Source organism: Pyrus communis, chromosome 15, assembly GCF_041283825.1.
Source record: "Pyrus communis isolate YQ-2024b chromosome 15, ASM4128382v1, whole genome shotgun sequence".
NCBI lineage: Eukaryota > Viridiplantae > Streptophyta > Magnoliopsida > Rosales > Rosaceae > Pyrus > Pyrus communis.
Genome location: NC_142579.1, coordinates 31,564,108 through 31,583,473, shown reverse-complemented (window position 1 = coordinate 31,583,473; position 19,366 = coordinate 31,564,108). Strand labels below are relative to the sequence as shown.

General features: G+C 37.1%; 4 protein-coding genes, 1 long non-coding RNA gene and 1 pseudogene across 6 annotated transcripts; 2 read left to right on the top strand and 4 right to left on the bottom strand.

Moving 5' to 3' along the window:
• Nucleotides 1-2,208: 2,208 nt before the first annotated feature.
• On the bottom strand, nucleotides 2,209-2,732 carry LOC137730218 (EG45-like domain containing protein; annotated as a pseudogene). The gene is made up of 2 exons (XR_011068101.2): nucleotides 2,615-2,732; nucleotides 2,209-2,513 (listed from the first exon to the last, which is right to left on the bottom strand). The product of XR_011068101.2 is annotated as an EG45-like domain containing protein (transcript).
• Nucleotides 2,733-4,332: 1,600 nt separating this feature from the next.
• Nucleotides 4,333-7,896, top strand: LOC137735252 (uncharacterized). Its single transcript, XM_068474665.2, has 7 exons — nucleotides 4,333-4,879; nucleotides 5,231-5,366; nucleotides 5,909-5,990; nucleotides 6,532-6,707; nucleotides 6,828-6,965; nucleotides 7,045-7,184; nucleotides 7,426-7,896. Exons 1-7 carry the CDS (start codon nucleotides 4,759-4,761, stop codon nucleotides 7,686-7,688), a joined length of 1,056 nt encoding a protein of 351 aa, XP_068330766.1. The 5' UTR covers nucleotides 4,333-4,758; the 3' UTR covers nucleotides 7,689-7,896.
• A 1,046-nt stretch (nucleotides 7,897-8,942) lies between these two features.
• Nucleotides 8,943-10,839, bottom strand: LOC148690862 (uncharacterized). The gene is made up of 2 exons (XR_015956762.1): nucleotides 10,702-10,839; nucleotides 8,943-10,588 (listed from the first exon to the last, which is right to left on the bottom strand). It is a non-coding gene; the product is annotated as an uncharacterized LOC148690862 (long non-coding RNA).
• LOC148690861 (putative histone H2A variant 3) lies at nucleotides 9,083-10,869 on the top strand. Its single transcript, XM_088685867.1, has 3 exons — nucleotides 9,083-9,203; nucleotides 10,311-10,588; nucleotides 10,702-10,869. The coding sequence occupies exons 1-2, from the start codon at nucleotides 9,090-9,092 to the stop codon at nucleotides 10,566-10,568; spliced, it is 372 nt and encodes a 123-aa protein (XP_088541993.1). The 5' UTR covers nucleotides 9,083-9,089; the 3' UTR covers nucleotides 10,569-10,588; nucleotides 10,702-10,869.
• A 169-nt stretch (nucleotides 10,870-11,038) lies between these two features.
• Nucleotides 11,039-14,010, bottom strand: LOC137748101 (3-ketoacyl-CoA synthase 11). Its single transcript, XM_068488189.2, has 2 exons — nucleotides 13,612-14,010; nucleotides 11,039-12,926 (listed from the first exon to the last, which is right to left on the bottom strand). The coding sequence occupies exon 2, from the start codon at nucleotides 12,918-12,920 to the stop codon at nucleotides 11,364-11,366; it is 1,557 nt and encodes a 518-aa protein (XP_068344290.1). The 5' UTR covers nucleotides 12,921-12,926; nucleotides 13,612-14,010; the 3' UTR covers nucleotides 11,039-11,363.
• Nucleotides 14,011-15,841: 1,831 nt separating this feature from the next.
• On the bottom strand, nucleotides 15,842-18,804 carry LOC137748584 (uncharacterized). Its single transcript, XM_068488754.2, has 8 exons — nucleotides 18,266-18,804; nucleotides 17,655-17,792; nucleotides 17,371-17,439; nucleotides 17,210-17,281; nucleotides 17,025-17,107; nucleotides 16,793-16,924; nucleotides 16,468-16,681; nucleotides 15,842-16,280 (listed from the first exon to the last, which is right to left on the bottom strand). The coding sequence occupies exons 1-8, from the start codon at nucleotides 18,671-18,673 to the stop codon at nucleotides 16,236-16,238; spliced, it is 1,161 nt and encodes a 386-aa protein (XP_068344855.1). The 5' UTR covers nucleotides 18,674-18,804; the 3' UTR covers nucleotides 15,842-16,235.
• Nucleotides 18,805-19,366: the final 562 nt, after the last annotated feature.

The window sequence follows — 19,366 nt, the reverse complement described above, 5'->3', positions numbered from 1 at the left end:
CATCTCTCTTCAAGTACTCCCATGTTGAGGAAAATTGAAATTAATAAAAAAATTTCTATTGTAATTCATCTTTCGCTACAAATTTTTTTCATTTTTTTTTCATAAAGTGTGAACATGTTGATTACGTGGGTTAAATTATGATCTGGTCGTAGACTTGAATGCTTTTAAGTCAATATTAACCACTACCATATCTGGCTTATCTGACTGTTTCGAAGTTTCCACTTACCTAAATTCCATACAAGTCAAGGATCCGCACACACACGTCCAGTCCTCTGTTACATTTCGAATTCTGTGAAGCCTGACTCAGACACCTTCTGGATATTTTCATGTGGTTGGTTTTCAAGTACTGGGATTCAAATGTTGTTCGCTGACGCTCTGCTGCATAATATCATATGTATATACATATACGATGACACGAACAAAGTATCGATATAATAAAATAGAGAATTTTAACGAAAAATTTTTGGTACTGTTTACTTTAATGAAAAATCACATTTTTACATTAAAAAATCAATTATAGTTCTATTCACTTTACCCTTCATTTTGTCCTTATCATTAAAACTAAAAAATTTCAGACTAGTTTCATTAGTTTTCCTAATAAAATATCAATAATGTTGACATGAACGACATGTTAGGATTTTAAAAAGTGCAGTTAGCCACACTTGAGAAAAGACGTGAGGCAATTTTACTCTCTTGAGAAAAGATGTGAGAAATTTTTTATCCCAACTAATGCAAGGGAGACTGAATTTGTAGGTAAAATTTTGTAAATTAAAAATACGAAGGTTGATGATTAGATTTTTAATTAAGTGTTGATAAACATGCTCATTCTATTGGTGACACATCATTTAGTTTGTAAATTTTGTCTACAAATTTAGTCTCCCTAGCATTACTATTTTCCCCCTATGTCATGGCGAAACTCTTGTGGTGAGTAAAACACATACATAAAGCTGAATTTGGTTGACCATTTTATGTATAATGAATAATTCATCTAACTACAGACATATATATAAGATGCACATTACTCTAGTTAACTTAACTCTACTTATATATTTACATATAAGAATAATTTTGACCAAAAAAAATTAGGATTAAGTACCTAAAATCTCCCAACCTTTTAGTGTCATTGCAAATTTGTCTCAATCTTTTTAAACATTTCAAACAAGTACCCAACCTATTGAAAATGTCATATTCGTTAGCCGAACTCCTCTCACTTTAGTGTAAAAATATTAATGTACTAGAAAAATATCATTATTATGCTAAAAGTTAATTCACACCGCAAACATAGACTAGTTGACAAGATATGGTAGCTTACAAAGAAGAGAAAACAGGAGTAGCGTTCCTGGTTATGAAAAGTATTAAACAACTACATATACTTAACATATATATAACGAAGAATAAAAATGAAAATGACATTGTTTTTTTTTTGTACACATTGTTTAGAAAAATAATCAAATTCCCGTATGCATAATCCTACAATTTACGGATGACCAATCGAAATTACAAAACCAACAGGTTATAGATTCTCCCCTTATCAAAATACATATAACTAGAATACAAAAATACATGAATTGTCTCCGCCATATCTGCTGCACCTTCCACTCATGCTGAAGAATATGATTGGAAATTCAAACTCCTTCTTCGCCATTTCTGCATCTTCCATATCATACCCTGCATAGAAAAACAAAAGCAAGAACATTAAAAAATAGAAAGACAAATCCTACCCTCTATATGGAGAGAAAATATATAGAGCTTTTGTCTAGCTATATATGGAGTTAAATATATATTAGAAAGAAATTGGTTAAAATAATCATAAATTAAATTCTAATGGACGAACCGATTAAAATTAAAACTGGCTGCATAGAGATTAAAGATTGATGACATAACTATTAAATATCAACGATATATTGAAAATTTTGATCTTTTAGAAATTGGAATGTGGAAAAGAATCATTTTAGCCAATTTATTCTTTATTTTTCTTATAGGGAGACATAATTAGGCTAGGAGGGGAATCAAATTCAAGTGGAGGTTGATATACCGTCTTAGCTAACTTGTCTGATTTACACATACATGGAGCTATATACAATTAAGCAAAGCATAAAACTTAAATAGTGTCCCAGTTAGCAAATTAAGAGGAATAATTAAGGTTTTCTAGCTATCAAAAGAAAACAATATATAAAAAGGAATTGAGGTGATGAGAAATGGATGGACTTACTGCTGAAACTCAATGTTAATGGATTTAGCCGTTGAATTAGCAACAGATCCAAAGGCTGTTTGGGACAAGACCATGGTGGTGCCGGAAACTGATGGCACTGTTTTAATATCTCCGGCATAGTCCACAATCCTCACTTGAATCGTCTTGTCCGGAACACACGTCCCCGTTTGTTCTGCACTTATGCATCTCACCAAGTACTTTCTCCCACACGACGCCCCATTGTACCATATTTCGTCTCCGGCCGCAGCCAATAGATTACTCGCCGGAAACTGCAACGAATCGCTTCCAAAACATGCCGTCGCTAAACATATATAATAGTAAACACATGTATTATGTACCAAGGTTCACAGAGTCGTTTACATACATATATATGTGTGTGTGTGTGCGCGCGTGTGTACTTACGTAGATATGGAGGAGGGTACTGGGCAGCAGTGCCAACATCGCCGTTTGATGTGTGGAAAAACTGTAGAAGGAAGAGGAGGACAGGAAGTCATTGACATGGATTGTGAGTTCTGGACATTTTTTGGAGAAACCAAAGTCTGGAATTCGTATTTGACAAAAAAAAAAAGTCTGGGATTTGGAGGAGTAAATGGGTTGAAGAAGAAGAATTTATAGTACATTATTTCAAAGTCAACTTGCTGATTTAATTTATAAAGAAAGATTTATAAATAGGAATAATTCATAAATACTCAAAAGGACGGCTATGGGATAGATAGAGTGGCCAACTCACCACGCGTCTCTACCCATTACGTGATTAGGATTCTCTTTCATCTCCTTTCATCATTTCCTCTTACATTCTTTATTTTGTCTTTTTTCTTTCTAGAAAAAATTAATATAAGATGTTGATGTGATTTAACCGTGATCATTCAAATAGAAGAGGAGGGAATGAGAGGAAAAAAAGGAGGAGAAATAATTTCACTCTTCCGTTAGGTATCCTAAATGTGTTCTTCAATTTATCTTACACGTTTATTATTAATTAATTATAAAAACACATGACATAAAAGAATTGATCACAATGATCGTTCAAGCCATAGATTCATTATTATCTTATCTTTGATGCACACATGCTATAACTGCGAAAATGTGGAAGGCTGAAGAAATGAACAAACACTTGTTGGGAGGGCATAGTGATGCATGACACTCTCTTAAATAATATGAAACGCTCATCTTTACAAAGAATTTTGGAACATAAAAAACTTGAGATAATTTCTTGAATTTTAATTGAATAGTAGGATAAGATGATTGAAGAACAACCATAAAATTTGTTTAAATGCGAAATGAAAATAAAACGTGGAAGTACCAAAATTCCGAAGATAACTTTGGAACTTAAAAACGGTTTTTACCTGCTTAACATCATTAAGATGCCGAAATCCAACTTCAATCGCAACTTTTTATGCCTATCGGCTTGAAACGGACACCGAAAACAAAAATTACTCGATTCAACAAAAAATCACTATTCACGTTGGAATTCTACTTTCTAATATTCTCTTCCAGTCCTATGCCAATAAAATAATATATGTCTTATGAAATATATGGTATTGCAGACATAAGTTGGGTTGGGATATGGTTTTAGTCATCAAATATTGTCAAAGCCGCCGGTTGCCGGAGAAACTGTGGTCTCTTCCAAATACGCAGGCGAATATGCTTCGTGAACGTGCTCCAAACAAGCAAGCGGATAACTTTTGTGAACATGCTTTGTTTCATGTGGTTTTCTTTAGAAATGTTTTTTTATCGATGCCCACATCAACAATCTGCTATCCTTCAGTTGAAGGGTTAATATTATGGAATACTTTGTATTCTAATTTTGGGATCGAAGATGGTAGTGTTTTTTTATTTTTTTATGACCGTGATACTATTTTCAAGCAGCGTATCTTTTACGATGCAGCTTTGGTTCCTGAAATTCACGTTTGAAATTTGTACAATCTTATGACGTTATAATAAAACATCTTTATTGCATTGTCAATTTGTCACTCGAATATTCATTGGCCGGGTTGTCCACATCCGGGTCAGAAAGCTGAATCCAGAAACACACCACCGAGATCCAGAATCCGGAATACGGACCCAAAATAAAGCCCAAAAAGCTCGGCCTATAAAACCCAGACCCGATGCCAACACTTGCTCTTGCGCCTAGCCCTTCGTTAGTCTCACTCACACTGCTCTGTTCTTCGTCTAACATTACCAGTTTTCTTTTAGATTAAATTATTATTATTTTCTTCGAAATTTAGGTTATCGTGTAATTTCCCCCAATTTTAGTTTTTGATTCAGTCAGAGCCATTGTTGTTTCGAGGGTTAGGAGGTGTGGATTCTTCCTTTCTATTTCCCACCTGTACTTTCAAAATACCGCCAATTTCTCGCTCCATCTTTCTGTACAATTTGCCCCCAAATTAACATCTTTGATTCCGGTTTCAATCTGTATACAGAAATTGAATACTTTTAGGGTTAGGGTTCTTTTGGATTTTGAAGTTTTGGGACACAGATCAAGAAAAATTAAAAAATATTTGTTTTTGGGATATTTTATTTTATTTTTTATATTTAGCTTTTGAGTGATGGATAATAAGAAGAAGGTGGCGGTTCCGCTGGTTTGCCACGGCCATTCGCGTCCGGTGGTGGATCTGTTTTACAGTCCGGTTACTCCTGATGGGTTCTTCCTCATCAGTGCCAGTAAGGGTATGTATCGATAACGATTGATTTTCGATGTGGGTTTTGATTTATTGTTTCATTACTGTATAATTTGCTGTGTTTATCTGTTTGAATGTGTAAGTTGATTGCTTTGTAGATGATTGTTGAACTAGCGTTGGTTTTTTTTTTTTTCTATAACTGTTTAGCTGCAAATTACGAATTGTAATGGTTGTGGTAATCTGGTGAATCGTGTTATTAGGATATATGACACTGCTGAAACAGATGTTTCCTGATTGAGAATGTGACATGTTAATGTTCCCCAAGTGCTCTTAGATATTGTTGTATTCTTTTGAAGTTGTTTTGGTGGGAAATTATTTGTGAAGTTTCACTTGTGTTCAGATTCGAGTCCCATGCTGAGAAACGGAGAGACTGGAGATTGGATTGGAACGTTTGAAGGGCACAAAGGTGCTGTGTGGAGTTGTTGCTTGGATACTAATGCCCTACGTGCTGCAACTGCTTCTGCAGATTTCTCTGCGTATGCCTTCAATCTTTATATATCTGTAGTTTCAATTTGTACATGGATGATTTGCGTTGCTTCTCTTGATTCTATTAATGAGTTTAGTGTCCTGTTTTTGGTTAGAGTTAAGTGGTTATGGGTTATTGCCTGAGAACTTTGCTTGGAAATCTGTATGCTTTTACTTTAAAATTTTGAATATACCTGATTCGATAATCAAGTGTCAAGAATTTCTGTAGTGTCCCAAACAGTTTCTTTTAGTTCTTTATATTTCTTTCATTCTTCACTCATGTATTCTTCACATCATTGCTTAAGTAAAGTCTGTTTCCCAGGTTTTAAGTGTCTTTTGCGCTTGCTATTTTCCTTACCTTATCATCGTACTTCACAATCTTGGTTCTGGAGAACATATCCCATATCTGACATATCTGTTTCCATAATTATGTTTTTACATTGTGTTTCTCTCACCAAAGCATCCATTCTCCTGCCATTGCTTGTTTAGTCAATTAAGTTGTAGTTAATTTAATCAAAGGTTGATTTATTTTGTGCATCAAATTCATATGCAGGAAAGTTTGGGATGCATTATCAGGAGATGTGCTACACTCATTTGAACACAAGCATATTGTTCGAGCCTGTGCTTTTTCAGAGGTGGGTCTTTTGTCATCATCATCATCTAAAGTATAGTTAAGCTTAAATGGGATTAACATACAAAAGGTGTTAATTTTTGTTTCTAGGATCTTATATGCTGTGGAAGTTTCATGCTAGAATCTAAATGTGATGTGGAATGTAATGCATATGTTTCACTATATTCAATGATACTTACACTGTGATAGATGTTGTATCCACTTGCAGTAACGACCTGCTTAACTCTGATTTGGAAAATGTTTTCTCGCTCAGGTGGTGTTCTCCCTGGGGTAATAGGGGATATCTAATTTAATCTAGACTTTTGGATGTTTTACCCACCAAGCTTTAGTTGTAACTTTTTGGGGTATTGGCATTTTAAGTTTTATGATTGTACTTGACCTCCAATCTTGTTAGTTTTGGTTTGCATTTCAATAGTCTCTGGGATATCATACTGGATCATTAAGTTTACGGAAATTGTTTATTGGTGCTGATACATTAAGCTATGGTCTGTCCCCTACTTATGTGCTTTTGTAATCTCATTTGATTCTTATTGAAATGGTAACAGGATACACACCTTTTGCTAACCGGGGGAGTTGAGAAAGTTATCCGTATATATGATTTGAATCGTCCGGATGCCCCTCCAAGAGAAGTGGATAAATCCCCAGGTTCAGTCAGAACTGCTGCGTGGCTCCACAGTGACCAGACCATACTAAGTTCTTGTACTGATATGGGAGGTGTCAGGTATGCATGTTTGTAAAACCATCTGATGTTAAAGCTGCTTCTTTTAAATTTCCTGTATTGCACACTATATTTCTTACCTTAATTCTTTACTAAACTTGGTAGTGACTGGTAAATTTACAGATTATGGGATGTAAGAACTGGTAAAATAGTCCAAACACTGGAGACCAAATCATCTGTGACCAGTTCTGAAGTTAGTCAAGATGGTCGTTATATTACTACTGCTGATGGGTCGACTGTGAAGTTTTGGGATGCCAACTAGTAAGTTATCAGTTTGATTGTTCTATATTTTCCAGGGTTTCTGCTTTGGATGACTTATGATAATTTAGCCGTTTTCCAGCTTTGGGTTGGTGAAGAGCTACAATATGCCGTGCACAGTAGAATCAGCTTCGCTAGAGCCAAAGTTTGGGAACAAATTCATTGCTGGGGGAGAAGATATGTGGGTTCATGTGTTTGATTTCCATACTGGTGAAGAGATCGGTATGTGCTCGAAAACAAAAATCCTTCGGTGCCAATGCTTAGCTGGCAATATGAACTAAACATCTCTTAAAGTCCCTCGTATAGTCAGGATTCAGTTCCATACCTTCAATATAATTCCAATAGACTACTTGTTAGGTTATCTTGCTCTTTTGAGCCATTGGAGGTTGAGTTTGTACTTGTGTCCGGTGCTGTTGGTTTCTTATTATAAACCCTTCAATTAATCCACCTTATCTTGATGCAGCATGCAACAAGGGTCACCACGGTCCTGTTCACTGTCTGCGTTTCTCGCCCGGAGGGGAGTCGTATGCCTCGGGATCTGAAGATGGAACCATTAGAATATGGCAGACCCCTTTGACTCCAGAAGAAACCGAAGCGCTGGTAGCAAATGGGCCAGTTGGAAACGTGAAGGTACCCGCAGAAGAGGTTTCTCGCAAGATTGAGGGCTTCCAGATCACGGACGAGGGGAAAGCGAAAGAGAAGGAAGAGGCGGCAGGGAATGAGTAAACTGGTCCAAGAGTATTTGTAGCCCATGCTTGTCATAGTTGAAGATCTATCCATCCTACTTTGATTACTTCATTACATAGACAGACTAAAACGATAATTTTTGTACAAGTTTTAGCTCACTGTTTTTCGTTACCGAAATGTCGACCGGACAAATGAATCGTTACTGCTATTCAGATTACCTATAAATTAAGACCCGATATCGCCCCCATTTCTGTTATAGCCGATTTGCAAGACATTGATCGGAACGCTTCCGGAACTGATAAAATCTAAGAAACCTGGAATTTTGTATTTGGCCAGTGCCTTATTTAATTGTTACCTTCATTTTCAAGATCTTCCTCGGAGAAATTCGAAAGGTTATTTTTTGCGCTGTCCCTTAGAACTCAATTTTAAGATCTGAAATTTAAATTTTGTCACTAAATTGGCTGGATTTTGTCTATTTAGTGACGGGAAATAAAATCCGGGAGAAAAATCCACCTGCCAGAAAAAAAATTCAAGACATAAGTAAATGGGTAATGCTAGGTAGGCTAATTTGCAAAGTAAATGATTGTCTTAATAATTCTATGTCATTTAGTTTACAAAGTTTAGTCTACCAATTTAACGGGTGTGTTCAATTTGGATTTTGAGGGATTTTAATGGATTTATAAATTCATAGATTGATGGAGTTTAATTGAATCACAGAGATTCCATATAAAATTTTGACTCAAACTCTTGAAATCTCAAGGGGAGAAGTAAAATTTGCAAATACTTAAAATATACTATGAAATCTCTCAAATTCTTTTGAATTCCTCAACTTTTTTAAATTCTTTAAAATCAATTCCTAATTAAGTACACTTTATAGTGTTATAAATTTCTTTAAAATTCTAAGAATACACCAAATTTATAAGGATTTTAATACACTACCATAAATCCTAATTGAATATACTTTAAATACTAACTGAATACTCCTAGATTAATTAAAAGAATTATAATATCTCAAAATTGAAGCGAAGCGGGCTGCTTGTCTTGCCTCGAGCCCATAGAGAGAGGTACTGCTCTGGACTAGGATGGTGCTGCTCTGCTTAAAACTAGGCTAGGAAATGGGCCTCCCCCTCTACTCTAGGGTGTAAGATATAGTCTTAATTTTCCTAGCATTATCCTAAATAAATTGTCTCGAATCGAAAAAAGGACAGGTATCATGGTAAATAGAGAAAAGTAAGAGGGTTAATTTGGTCAAGGTAGGATTGAATAAGTCGGGCTGTTTCCAAAGAACCATTTGCGAATCGCGATTGTGTTTGCGTGTTGGTATCGGGAGAGACGAGAAACAAGAGGGAGTGCTCTTAGAGATAGAGTTTTATTTATTTCAAACCATTTGCGAAACGCGCCGAAAATCCGTTATCCGTTACTTGTATTTCGCGGGAAAAGATGTCGGGGAGGGGCGCGAAGGGGCTGATTATGGGCAAGACCGCCACCAACAGCGGCGGCAAAGACAAGGACAAGAAGAAACCCATCTCTCGTTCCTCCCGCGCCGGCCTTCAGGTTGTTAGTTTACTCCCTTACCCCTTTCGCTTTCTTGATTTTGGTGTTTGGGGTTTTGAGATTACCTGGGTTTTTTGCTTGTTCAGGAGGAGTTTTGAGTAAATTTGTGAAAAAGAGGTAAAAAAATGGAAACTTGACTTGGGCTTTTGCTTGTTTTGGCGGTAAATGTTATCACTATAGCAGTTGGGGTTTCATGAATCGGTTCAGTTGTTTGAGCAACGGTTAGAGGTCAAGATAGATTTTATTTTTTCAGAAAAAACAGTGTGTTCTCGGTTCAGTTTAGTTTTGTTCAGTGGTCTTTTGTGGAATTACGTAGATTTGGTTTTGTTTAGTGTTTTTTGTGGAATTACGTAGGTTCTGCATGCGCTTCGCCATTTTGTGATTCAGTTTCCTTTGGGATGCCATTTGGATTGAATGAGATTGAAACGGATTTGGTTTTTTACAATAAGAACTGATTGGTTGGATTAAGTAGAATTAGAACCGTAAATGCTAGGTGCAGTGTATTTAAAATCAATGTAAGATTTTGATTTTGAGATGGGTAGTAGAAGGAATCATTTGAAATTGCGCACGAGGACCACGAGAGCATGGAGGTGAGCCAATGAATATTTGTGCGCCGAAGGCTATTGGAGTTGAGCAAACCGTGTTTTATTGAGGGCATGGATGAAAATGTTTTGGTAACATGGATGGGAGTGTCAGAATCTAGAATACAGTCTGCCCTTCATGGCTTAGTTATTCTCTGGAAGGTTTAGACGCTCTTTCTTTTGGTGGTTCGCAGGGATGTAGTCCCGTTCTCGAGTTTATTACCTGGTTCTTAGTGCATTGTTGCTTGATTTTACGGCATATGATGCTGGAACCTATGTTTTTCTTCTAGTAGTTTATTTGGACTGTAAACCTGGTTCTGTATTCTCTACCTTTGTTTCTGTTGTTTTATCCCCTCATTACCTTCTGTCTAGAATAACGTTTGTTGCCGATGATGGTCCAAAAATTTACTCTTGTGATTTTGGTTCTAAACCGCAACTTTCAAGTCATTTATTGAATTTTCATCACTAGACGGGAAAGTATGTTGCTGGATATACTGCCATGTACTGTCATGTTATGTTTTTCTAGTTCCCTGTGGGTCGGATCCACCGTCTCCTGAAGTTAAGGACCACAGCTAATGGGAGAGTGGGAGCAACTGCCGCAGTGTTAGAGTTGGCAGGCAATGCGAGCAACGATCTCAAGGTGAAACGCATCACCCCGAGGCATTTGCAGCTTGCTATTCGTGGTGACGAGGAACTCGACACCCTGATCAAAGGAACCATTGCTGGTGGAGGTGTGATCCCTCACATTCACAAGTCACTTATCAACAAGTCGACCAAGGAGTAGCTACTACAAACGGACTACAGCTCCAGAAGAGTGCTTCTACAAGGAACAGAGCCTCTTCGTGACTTTAATGACATATAATCTTTTCGATTCTGTATGTCATCATCCGACATTTTTTATTAAATCGTAGTCTTACTTCAAGAAATCGGTCATCATCTGACATTGTCATGATTGTACCGGAGACATGTTTAGACGACCTGTTGTTATTTATAAAGAGATGTACCAATCTGTGATTTGGATGAATTTGGTAGCAGATGGTGTTCATTTTTGCCCATTTCATATGCTATGAGGTGAAAAACGAAAACTTAAGTGCCAGTTTCGGACTTTTTGTAAAGCGCTTTTACTCGCAAGCGCTTTTGGGGGGCACTTGTGCTAAAACCCATGCATGGTTGGTGAATCGTTATAGTGTCAAACCTCGCACCAAAGAAATCAAAACAAATCAAAATAAAGTGGGAACAAAGTGCTAAAGTCTATTAAGTTCAAACTTTCAATTCGATCTCCCAATTATCCAAAAAATGATTTACAACATGTTAATCCTTCCACAACCCCGAATCCTATTTCGAAATGCTCGAATTTAATGACCTAAAAATACCAATAAATATAATTCCTCAGACAATCCCCCTTTGTAAATAAGTGAAATTTGGCTGCCCTCCCACCCTAAACCAAACAACTGCCCTAAAAGTAAACCTCCAAACATGACAAAGCAAAGAAAACCAATTCTATGACCTCCAATCAGAAACGAAGCTAGCAAAAGCCGCCTAAATCCGGCGGCATAAGAATGAGAAATATCACTTCAAATTAGAAGGTTGACACCCTTGGAACATCGACTGGGAAGCGATCAATTTCTTCCATCCACGGGTTCTTTTCCTTTGCGGGGTTTATGCTCCTAAGAGCCTTCCACACAGCACTGTTGCACTTGAATCCCGACCCGAAAGCTATCTGCCATGTCCTATCTCCTTTCTTCATCCTTCCCTTGGCTTCTGTGTAAGCTAGTTCATACCAAAGAGAGCTGCTTGAGGTGTTTCCAAATCGATAAAGTGTCATCCTCGATGGCTCCATATGCCAATCTGATAGATGAAGGTTCTTCTCCAATTCGTCCAAGACAGCTCTTCCTCCAGCATGAATACAGAAATGCTCAAAAGCCAGTCTGAAATCTGGGATGTATGGTTTGATCTTCATCTTGAACAGTTTCCTCCCAACCAACGTAGCAAAGAAAAGCAGCTGTTCGGACATTGGCAGCACAAGAGGCCCCAATGTGGTGATGTTGGTCTTTAGAGCATCACCTGCTACTGCCATCAGATCCTTTGATAAAGTAACACCAATCTTCCCATTATTGTCTTCTTCTTGGGTAACGCAGCTAAAGCACTTATCATCAGCACCCTTGTGGGTACGAACTGTATGAACCAATCGGTACTTGGACCTTCTTTTGTCCGAGCTTTTGTTTGAAAGCAATACAGCAGCCCCTCCCATACGGAATAAGCAATTTGAGACAAGCTTTGAGCGGTCATTTCCAAAGTACCAGTTCAAGGTGATGTTCTCCATGCTGATAACCAGTGCATAAGAGTTGGGATGCACCTGAAGAAGATTTTTAGCAAGATCAATCGAGATCAGACCTGCACTGCATCCCATCCCACCAAGATTGTAGCTGACTATGTTCCCTCGAAGCTGGTAATGGTTGATAACCATGGCAGAAAGAGATGGGGTTGGATTGAACAAGCTGCAGTTCACAATCAAGATTCCAATGTCCTTAGGTTTTACAGCTGTCTTAGCCAAAAGCTCATCAATGGCACCAAACATCACAGCCTCGGCTTCTTTTCTAGCTTCTTTCATTGACGGATTTGGAGGAATGTTGAGTACAGCCTCTGGAAGGTAAGTCGAATCACCAAGGCCGGATCTCTCAAGGATCCTTCGCTGGAACTGAAGATTGTCCTCTGTAAATGTACCAGTCATCTGGGACTGTTCCATGAAAATCTTTTTCGTGCACTTTCGAGATTCTTCTGGTTTGTAGCAGGAAAAGTTAACAAGGTACACCGGGCGAGGTCGGGTTACAAAGTAGACAGTGGACAGGAAAACAAGGAGAGTAGAGCAGATAATCACTGAAATCAGGTTGTACTGGAGATGCTCCCAAAGATCATAGAGATCCTTGAGAGAAAATGTCGAAATCTGGGCAGCAATAACGACAACAAGAGGGGAAAGAAAGAGGTACATTCCATGGGTGATGAGGATATGGTATCCAAGCTTCACATATTTTAGCTTAATAGATTTTTTGAAGTCGGGGAGGTTTCGCGACGAGGATGATGATGACGACGACGAAGATGGTGGGATCAAAGGTGTGTCTGGTTTTGGGTCTGCCATTTTTCCCTGATAGATAATATACAACAAAATGGATCAGATTAAATGCGCCTCAAGATCATAACAACAGTCAATTCTAAAAGCACAAGAACAAAGGTATAACAATATATATCAACACACCTCAATTCGAACAGATTTTCAATAGAAATTGGGCCCGAAAAGCCTTAAAAATACACAATTTCTATCACTTTTATTAGCCACGATAAAGAAATGTTTGATTTACACAAATGCACCTACATATCAGTGATATCACCTTGTCTTTTTTTTTTTTTTTTTTTTTTAAAAAAAAAGTGAAAGCAAAAACTTAACGGCTTTTACATCCAAGGACTGATAAAAAAAAAAGCTCTTCACTTTCAGACGTTGATTCCGGAAAGTTCTAAACTTTCTGTTTTTCTTATCATTTGCGGATTAAATTTACCTATAACAAAGTACTCCCAGATCAGAATTTACTATAGAAAATGTTCTAAAGAAAAAGAAATTACTAGAACTAATCGAAGATTAAGGATAATCCCACGAACCCCATATGCAGATTTACATCAAGCACTGTATTTTTTTCAAAGATCAACGATAACCACACAAAACCCAGATGCAGATTTACATCAAGCATTAAACTTTTCAAAAATTCGAATCAAATTTCACAGCAAAAAGCAAAAACCATCCTCAATGAAGCAAAAACCCAGATGAAAAAACTCACCTTCGATCGTCAGATCCCACCACCAGATCTCAGAATGCCACCACAGAAGCCAAATAGATGTGGAGAGAGAGAGAGAGAGAGAGAGAGAGAGAGAGAGAGGAGAACGTGCGAGCCTGCGAGGTCCAAACGGTAATAAAGAAGAAACTAATTTGAAAAATGTTAATTGGGGATTAGACTATAATTAGGGAGGGCGTGTGGAGAGACAGGGAGGGAGGTGAGTTGTGTATTATTAATTAATTTTAAGGTTAAAATAAATAAGGAGGTGCTGAGGAGGAGAAGAATATATGAAAGTGGGGAAGAGTACGCGTTCGGCGTTTACAAAGCGGCGCAACAAGCAATCTAGCTGGCTTTTGAACATTTGACTTCGAACATCTTCATCATCTTCTTATCAAGTTTTCACTTTTATTTCAATCCATTGGATCATTTTATTGATTTTTCTCAACCCAAAGAAATTTCCGTAATTTGTCGTGTTGTGTGTTGGAAGAGTCCTTTTTGAATTTTCATTTCGAATTTTTCTAATTTGTGGTTGTTTTTAACTACGAATGTGAAATGGCGTCCAATATATTCTTATCAATCTCAAGTGTCACTGTCATGTGGTGAAGAGTTAACTTATATTATAATCCGTGTGTTCATATATTATCTTAAGTAAAAAAATATATTAACATTTAATGAACTCTTTGAGATCTTTAGTTTCACTTGATTTGGGCAGAGTTTCGGCTTGATGAAGGTTTACAACATTTGAAAATATTGTTAATTTAATAGTTAAATTTGTAACAACACGTGATGGTACAGTATTGAAAATCCAATAATTACTCGTACAAGAAAAGTTGATAAGAAAAGTGGTGCCAAAATTTTGGGATCACTTTATCGGCTTTGTCCATATTCCCTCTTTCTTTCCTTCCCATTCGTAAGAAACCATAGTGATCGAGTAAAAACGTTCTGAAACTATTCCAGTTAGATCATAAAGCCTCTTTACATAATTAAATATCACAATCGAGTGTTTTCTTTTACACAACCATATTCTGGACTAAGTCATGTAAAAAGTCAACACAAACATTATATATTATGATTATTCATGCAAGTTGAACTTGAAATTTTATCTTTATAAGTAAAGAAGAATATTATTCAATTATGATATTAATAAGTAACATTCATAATCGAGTATTAAGAAATGTATGAAAAATATATTAAAATTGAGATATTGCACATTGCACCGGCAGTCGTGAGGCGTCGTGTACAAAGCATGCATGATATTAAATTCCATTCGACTATTTTTACTACAATGTATAATACGTTTTGTTCACGATTCTTTTCAGGTTAATTAGTATAAAGGTCGCTGAGTTGGTCACATGGATGCAACTCTCTGTCTTTGGCTCTCTCTCTCTCTCTCTCTCTCTCTCATGCCATATGGCTCCACATGGCATTACTGGAGTGGGAGTAAGTTGTAATGGGACCCACGTGCCAAGCTATTCTTCTATTTTTATTCATGTAGAAAAACTTACATGATAAATGTACACTGTTACAGTGACGATTTGTGTCAATAAATATGTGCAAATATTGATTCACATATTTTTATTTCATTAAAACAGAACTCAGATATACTCCTAACATGTAAGTTGTTCTCTCATCCATGAGCCACCGATGTGGGCATTAATGAATTATCTTCAATACTGACCTTTATTCCATAACATACGTACACATGATTATATCACAGAGTACAATTGTAAATGCAATCAGAAAGTTCTGAATTTGTTGGTTTAAAAATGCTTTCGAAACTACTTTGAATTTATGACTACTACATATGAAGCATCCCTTGTCAGCAGTTGGAAAGGTAATGTGACCAACTTTGTTGGCCTGGGTTGGCATTTTGGCAAACTCGCAGATGCACATGGCCTTAGGCATTAAGCACAGGTAGGGCTGCTTGTGCCCTTTCCAATTGTCAAGAGTCCAAAGGTCACACATCTGCCTTATAGGGCTTATTGTTCGAGACTGACTTGCAACAAGAATATCATTGCGACGATATCTCTAATCAATCACGCATTGTTATGCGTTTTAATTTTTTTATGTGACAATGTATAATTGATTTGACAATATTGTCAGCGTTGCATTCTCGTTGCATGAAAGTCTTTTTCTTATGGTTCAGGCAACATAGATTGTTTTGAAATTTGCTAGATGATTTCATATTTGAAGCTGCAAATGAAACAGAATAGCTCACAATTCAGAGGACAACTTTGAGCAATATGAATATATCGATTCGATAGAAGCCATCAATGGGAAGATGTTACATAGGGAGAATCCGTTGAGGATTCCATGGATTTTTTTTCTTCGTTATTTGCTACCCACCCTGGCTACCCATGGCGGGTAGGGTGCTAAGGATTCTATGGTTAGGATACCTGTCCTAGTCCTATAAATCAAGTAACCATACTTGTATCTCTCAAGTCACTGACTTGTGTAAATATGTACATTAAGATATGAATATAATCTCATCATTCTACATGGTATCAGATCATAGTTTTCTAAAGAAAACTCCTCTAGTACCTTGTTAGCCAAAAAATGAACTCTTACCGTGCATGTTGAGAAGATTCATTGACAGGGAGAGTTAGTCGAAGAACATGTTGGATATGCTAATCCAATGTGAACTCTTCCAGCCCTATCAGTACTTCATTCCTCTTCGATGCAAATCAACCCCAGCACAAATTCAAAGATCAAAAGTCAGAGTGCAAAATAAAAGCATAATAACAATCAGGTTTCAAAACTAAAAGAACAACCCTTAAGTTGTAACCAAATAAAGCAAATAATAGCAAGATAACTAGTGATTTCTAATAATTATTGAGCTTTGAGGTTACTGCGACATACCAACATAAAGCTCCAAGTTCGGCCTGGATCATTGTAACGGGCAAGCGAACAACCCTCCTTTGGTTTGAGACCATCTCTGATCAGACTAGCACGCAACGCTTTTTCCTTCTCCCGAACAATCTCTTCGGTAGGCTTTCCACTGAACTTGACAACGGCAGCAATGCCTCCTTCCACTTTTTTCAAGCTAATTGTTTCTTGATTGGGATCTGGTAAGCTGTGCAGAGATTTTTCTTGTTACTAGCTACTCACATGGAATGAAAGTAAAACTTCATCGTGTATGAATGTATCGTGATTTTACAATGAAAAACCTAGAAATGAATCTCACCTGCTTATGTCCTTGTCCAGTGGAAGACATAATTTGATGGATACTTTGGAAAGTTCAGCATCAGATGCCTCGGTGAAGACGGGAGTAGTCATCGGTATCTTCTCCATTTTCGAGTTCTTTCCAAAGATGTACCTAAACAGATTCCATTATCCAAACATTCCTAAGTGAAGAAGAACAAAAAAAAAAAGTTACTAAAAAAAAAAAAAAATGATAGGCTAGGGATACCACTTACCCGGTAACATCACCGAAACCAGCTGACCCGGACAGCTTGTCTACTGGTCCTTCTACCACCACATAAGGTGCATACTTTCTTACCTGTGGAATCAAGACATTCATGGTAATTCAATCCTAGGCACCAAGCGTGGGTTTAAGTTTTAACGAATCCAACATGGCTTGTTCCAGGAAAGGCAAACACACCTCATAGTTTGCACTTCTTTTTAGTATTTCATATTTGGGTGTTTGCAAGTCTGGAGTTTTGTAAATCCTCAGCTGCAGAGAGTTTTACATGCAAAAAGGGTAAGAATCTCTACAAATGTAAGGTTTAAAGTTTTTGCAAGTGAATAATGAGACTGCAATACCTGCTTGAATACATCCAACAAACCTTCTAAAGAAAAGTAGTCATTATTCTTTATAGAATCCCAGAAGTCCTACACATCAAAGGATGGTGAATTACTAAAGTTATTAAAGATGGACATGACATTTGTTCTGTATTACAGAACCAACTGTTGAAATGCTTTTGATAAGACGTGGATAGCATTGATAGATAATATCTCAGTAGTACAACGTACCGATGTGCTATCAAATATATAATCGATATTACCAAATCAATACAAATAACAACATTAGACAGGAGAGTTCCTACCACATGGCTGCAGAACTTCCCAGTCTCGGGGTTGATGCCCATGACAGAGGTTCCTGTGAAGATCAACTCTGGTTTCCAAGGCAGAGGGATGAACTTCATAACCATAGTCCACCTTGTAGTGATTTCATATGGTCCTGTCTATAGCAGCTTTGTCAGCAAAAACAGGCACAGTCCATATGAAATTGTAGCATTCTTCAAAGGTGACCAACATGAATGCTTAATTGCAAATTTCAAATGTACCATTTTAAAATGAAGGCATTGTTTCTCTAACTCAGATAGTTACTTGACCTGGCTCAAATATTTCCCCCAACAAAGTAGACAAAAAAAAAAAGATAAAATGTAAAATGCTAGTTACACGGCTACACCCCATTTCATTAGTTTTTTTTGCATGAAGTGATATTCTTATACTCTGATTACGGGAATAGAATTCGAACTTGAGTATAAATGAGCAAACATTCTGTCATGACCAACTGACCTAACTCACATCTTCTCATTTTATTATTATAAAGTCGCTGAAATGCTCCATTAGATACTTAAACTAAAATGAAATGAATATATAAACAATTCCAAGATCCCAATAACTGAACAACAGAGTAAGCAAAACTCGTTACCTGTTTGACCCAGTGCAACTGGAACCTAGGCGTGAACACAATCTTCAAGAAGGCTATGTTCAACAAGTACCCAGCTATTGTGTCATGCTTGGTGATTGGGTCCCTGAACTTGACACGCTCATCGTACGCCGTCCTATCAATTCCCCGATCATCAAAAAGATGAACCAGATCCTCATACAAAAACCCTACTAGCTGTTCCACGTCAAACGTTGATTTTGGCGGGCTTTGGTCCACTAAGCTTAGCCTAACAGCCCACTTGGATTTTTGCGTTAAGTGTTTGTGTTTCAAAGATTTAGGGCGTGGGCAGGGCAGTAGTTTGGGCTTAGTGGTGCTCAGCTGCCGGAAACTGACACACGCGGCGGGGATTAATGGCCGGAAGATTTGGTCTGAAAGTTGTGTGCTGCTCATTTTGTGGCTGAGCTGCTAAGGTTGTAGTGGTTGTGTTAGTTTTGGTTTTGGCATATGAAATCTTAACCAAAATTGATTGGTTGGTGTTGAGTTTTGAAAACTGTCATCCACGGTCCATCTCACCGTTCAGAATCTCAGATGGATGAGTTGGTCGTCTGATATTTAGTCCATGTAAAATCAGTGGCCTCCAATGCCTTCATGTGGCAACATATGGACGGTACAATTCCATTTAGTGTACAAACTAGGTTAATGGGATTTCCTTTGTTGGAGTCTTAGAGATGATGTTATATGATAGTAAAATCCAAAGTCAATTATACTGTCATGGTAATTGGCTTGGCTTGTAGCTCAGCTAAAAGCATTCCCCATATATTTGAGTTTATGTTCGAATCTATTTCTGCGTAGTTTAAATGAATTTAGTGTAAATTTCATATCATTTATTAAAAAAATCATGTATTATCATGTGAAAAAGTTAAGAGTTGTTTAGATATAGATCTTTGTAATTTTTATTGTCTAGACAAAAACCCACCACATATTAAACATCCAAATAAAATCCAAAGTTCTAATAGCCTTCCATGTTTGGAAATAAATGACCTATCCTTATAAAATATTTACAACTTATGCCACAATGCCCTAAATATGTCAATAAATATTATTATTACTCACCTTCAATTATGCTCAATGAGCTCCTATTTT

Excerpts from the sequence above, each read along its gene's own strand:
- LOC137735252 (XM_068474665.2), top strand. The coding sequence starts at position 4,759 with ATGGATAATAAGAAGAAGGTGGCGGTTCCGCTGGTTTGCCACGGCCAT. Across the intron at positions 4,880-5,230 it reads CCTCATCAGTGCCAGTAAGG|ATTCGAGTCCCATGCTGAGA; the intron begins GTATGTATCGAT and ends ACTTGTGTTCAG. Across the intron at positions 6,966-7,044 it reads AAGTTTTGGGATGCCAACTA|CTTTGGGTTGGTGAAGAGCT; the intron begins GTAAGTTATCAG and ends GCCGTTTTCCAG.
- LOC148690861 (XM_088685867.1), top strand. The coding sequence starts at position 9,090 with ATGTCGGGGAGGGGCGCGAAGGGGCTGATTATGGGCAAGACCGCCACC. Across the intron at positions 9,204-10,310 it reads CCTCCCGCGCCGGCCTTCAG|TTCCCTGTGGGTCGGATCCA; the intron begins GTTGTTAGTTTA and ends ATGTTTTTCTAG.
- LOC137748101 (XM_068488189.2), bottom strand. The coding sequence starts at position 12,920 with ATGGCAGACCCAAAACCAGACACACCTTTGATCCCACCATCTTCGTCG.
- LOC137748584 (XM_068488754.2), bottom strand. The coding sequence starts at position 18,673 with ATGAGCAGCACACAACTTTCAGACCAAATCTTCCGGCCATTAATCCCC. Across the intron at positions 17,108-17,209 it reads AAAGAAGTGCAAACTATGAG|GTAAGAAAGTATGCACCTTA; the intron begins GTGTGTTTGCCT and ends TTGATTCCACAG. Across the intron at positions 16,925-17,024 it reads GGTTTCGGTGATGTTACCGG|GTACATCTTTGGAAAGAACT; the intron begins GTAAGTGGTATC and ends GAATCTGTTTAG.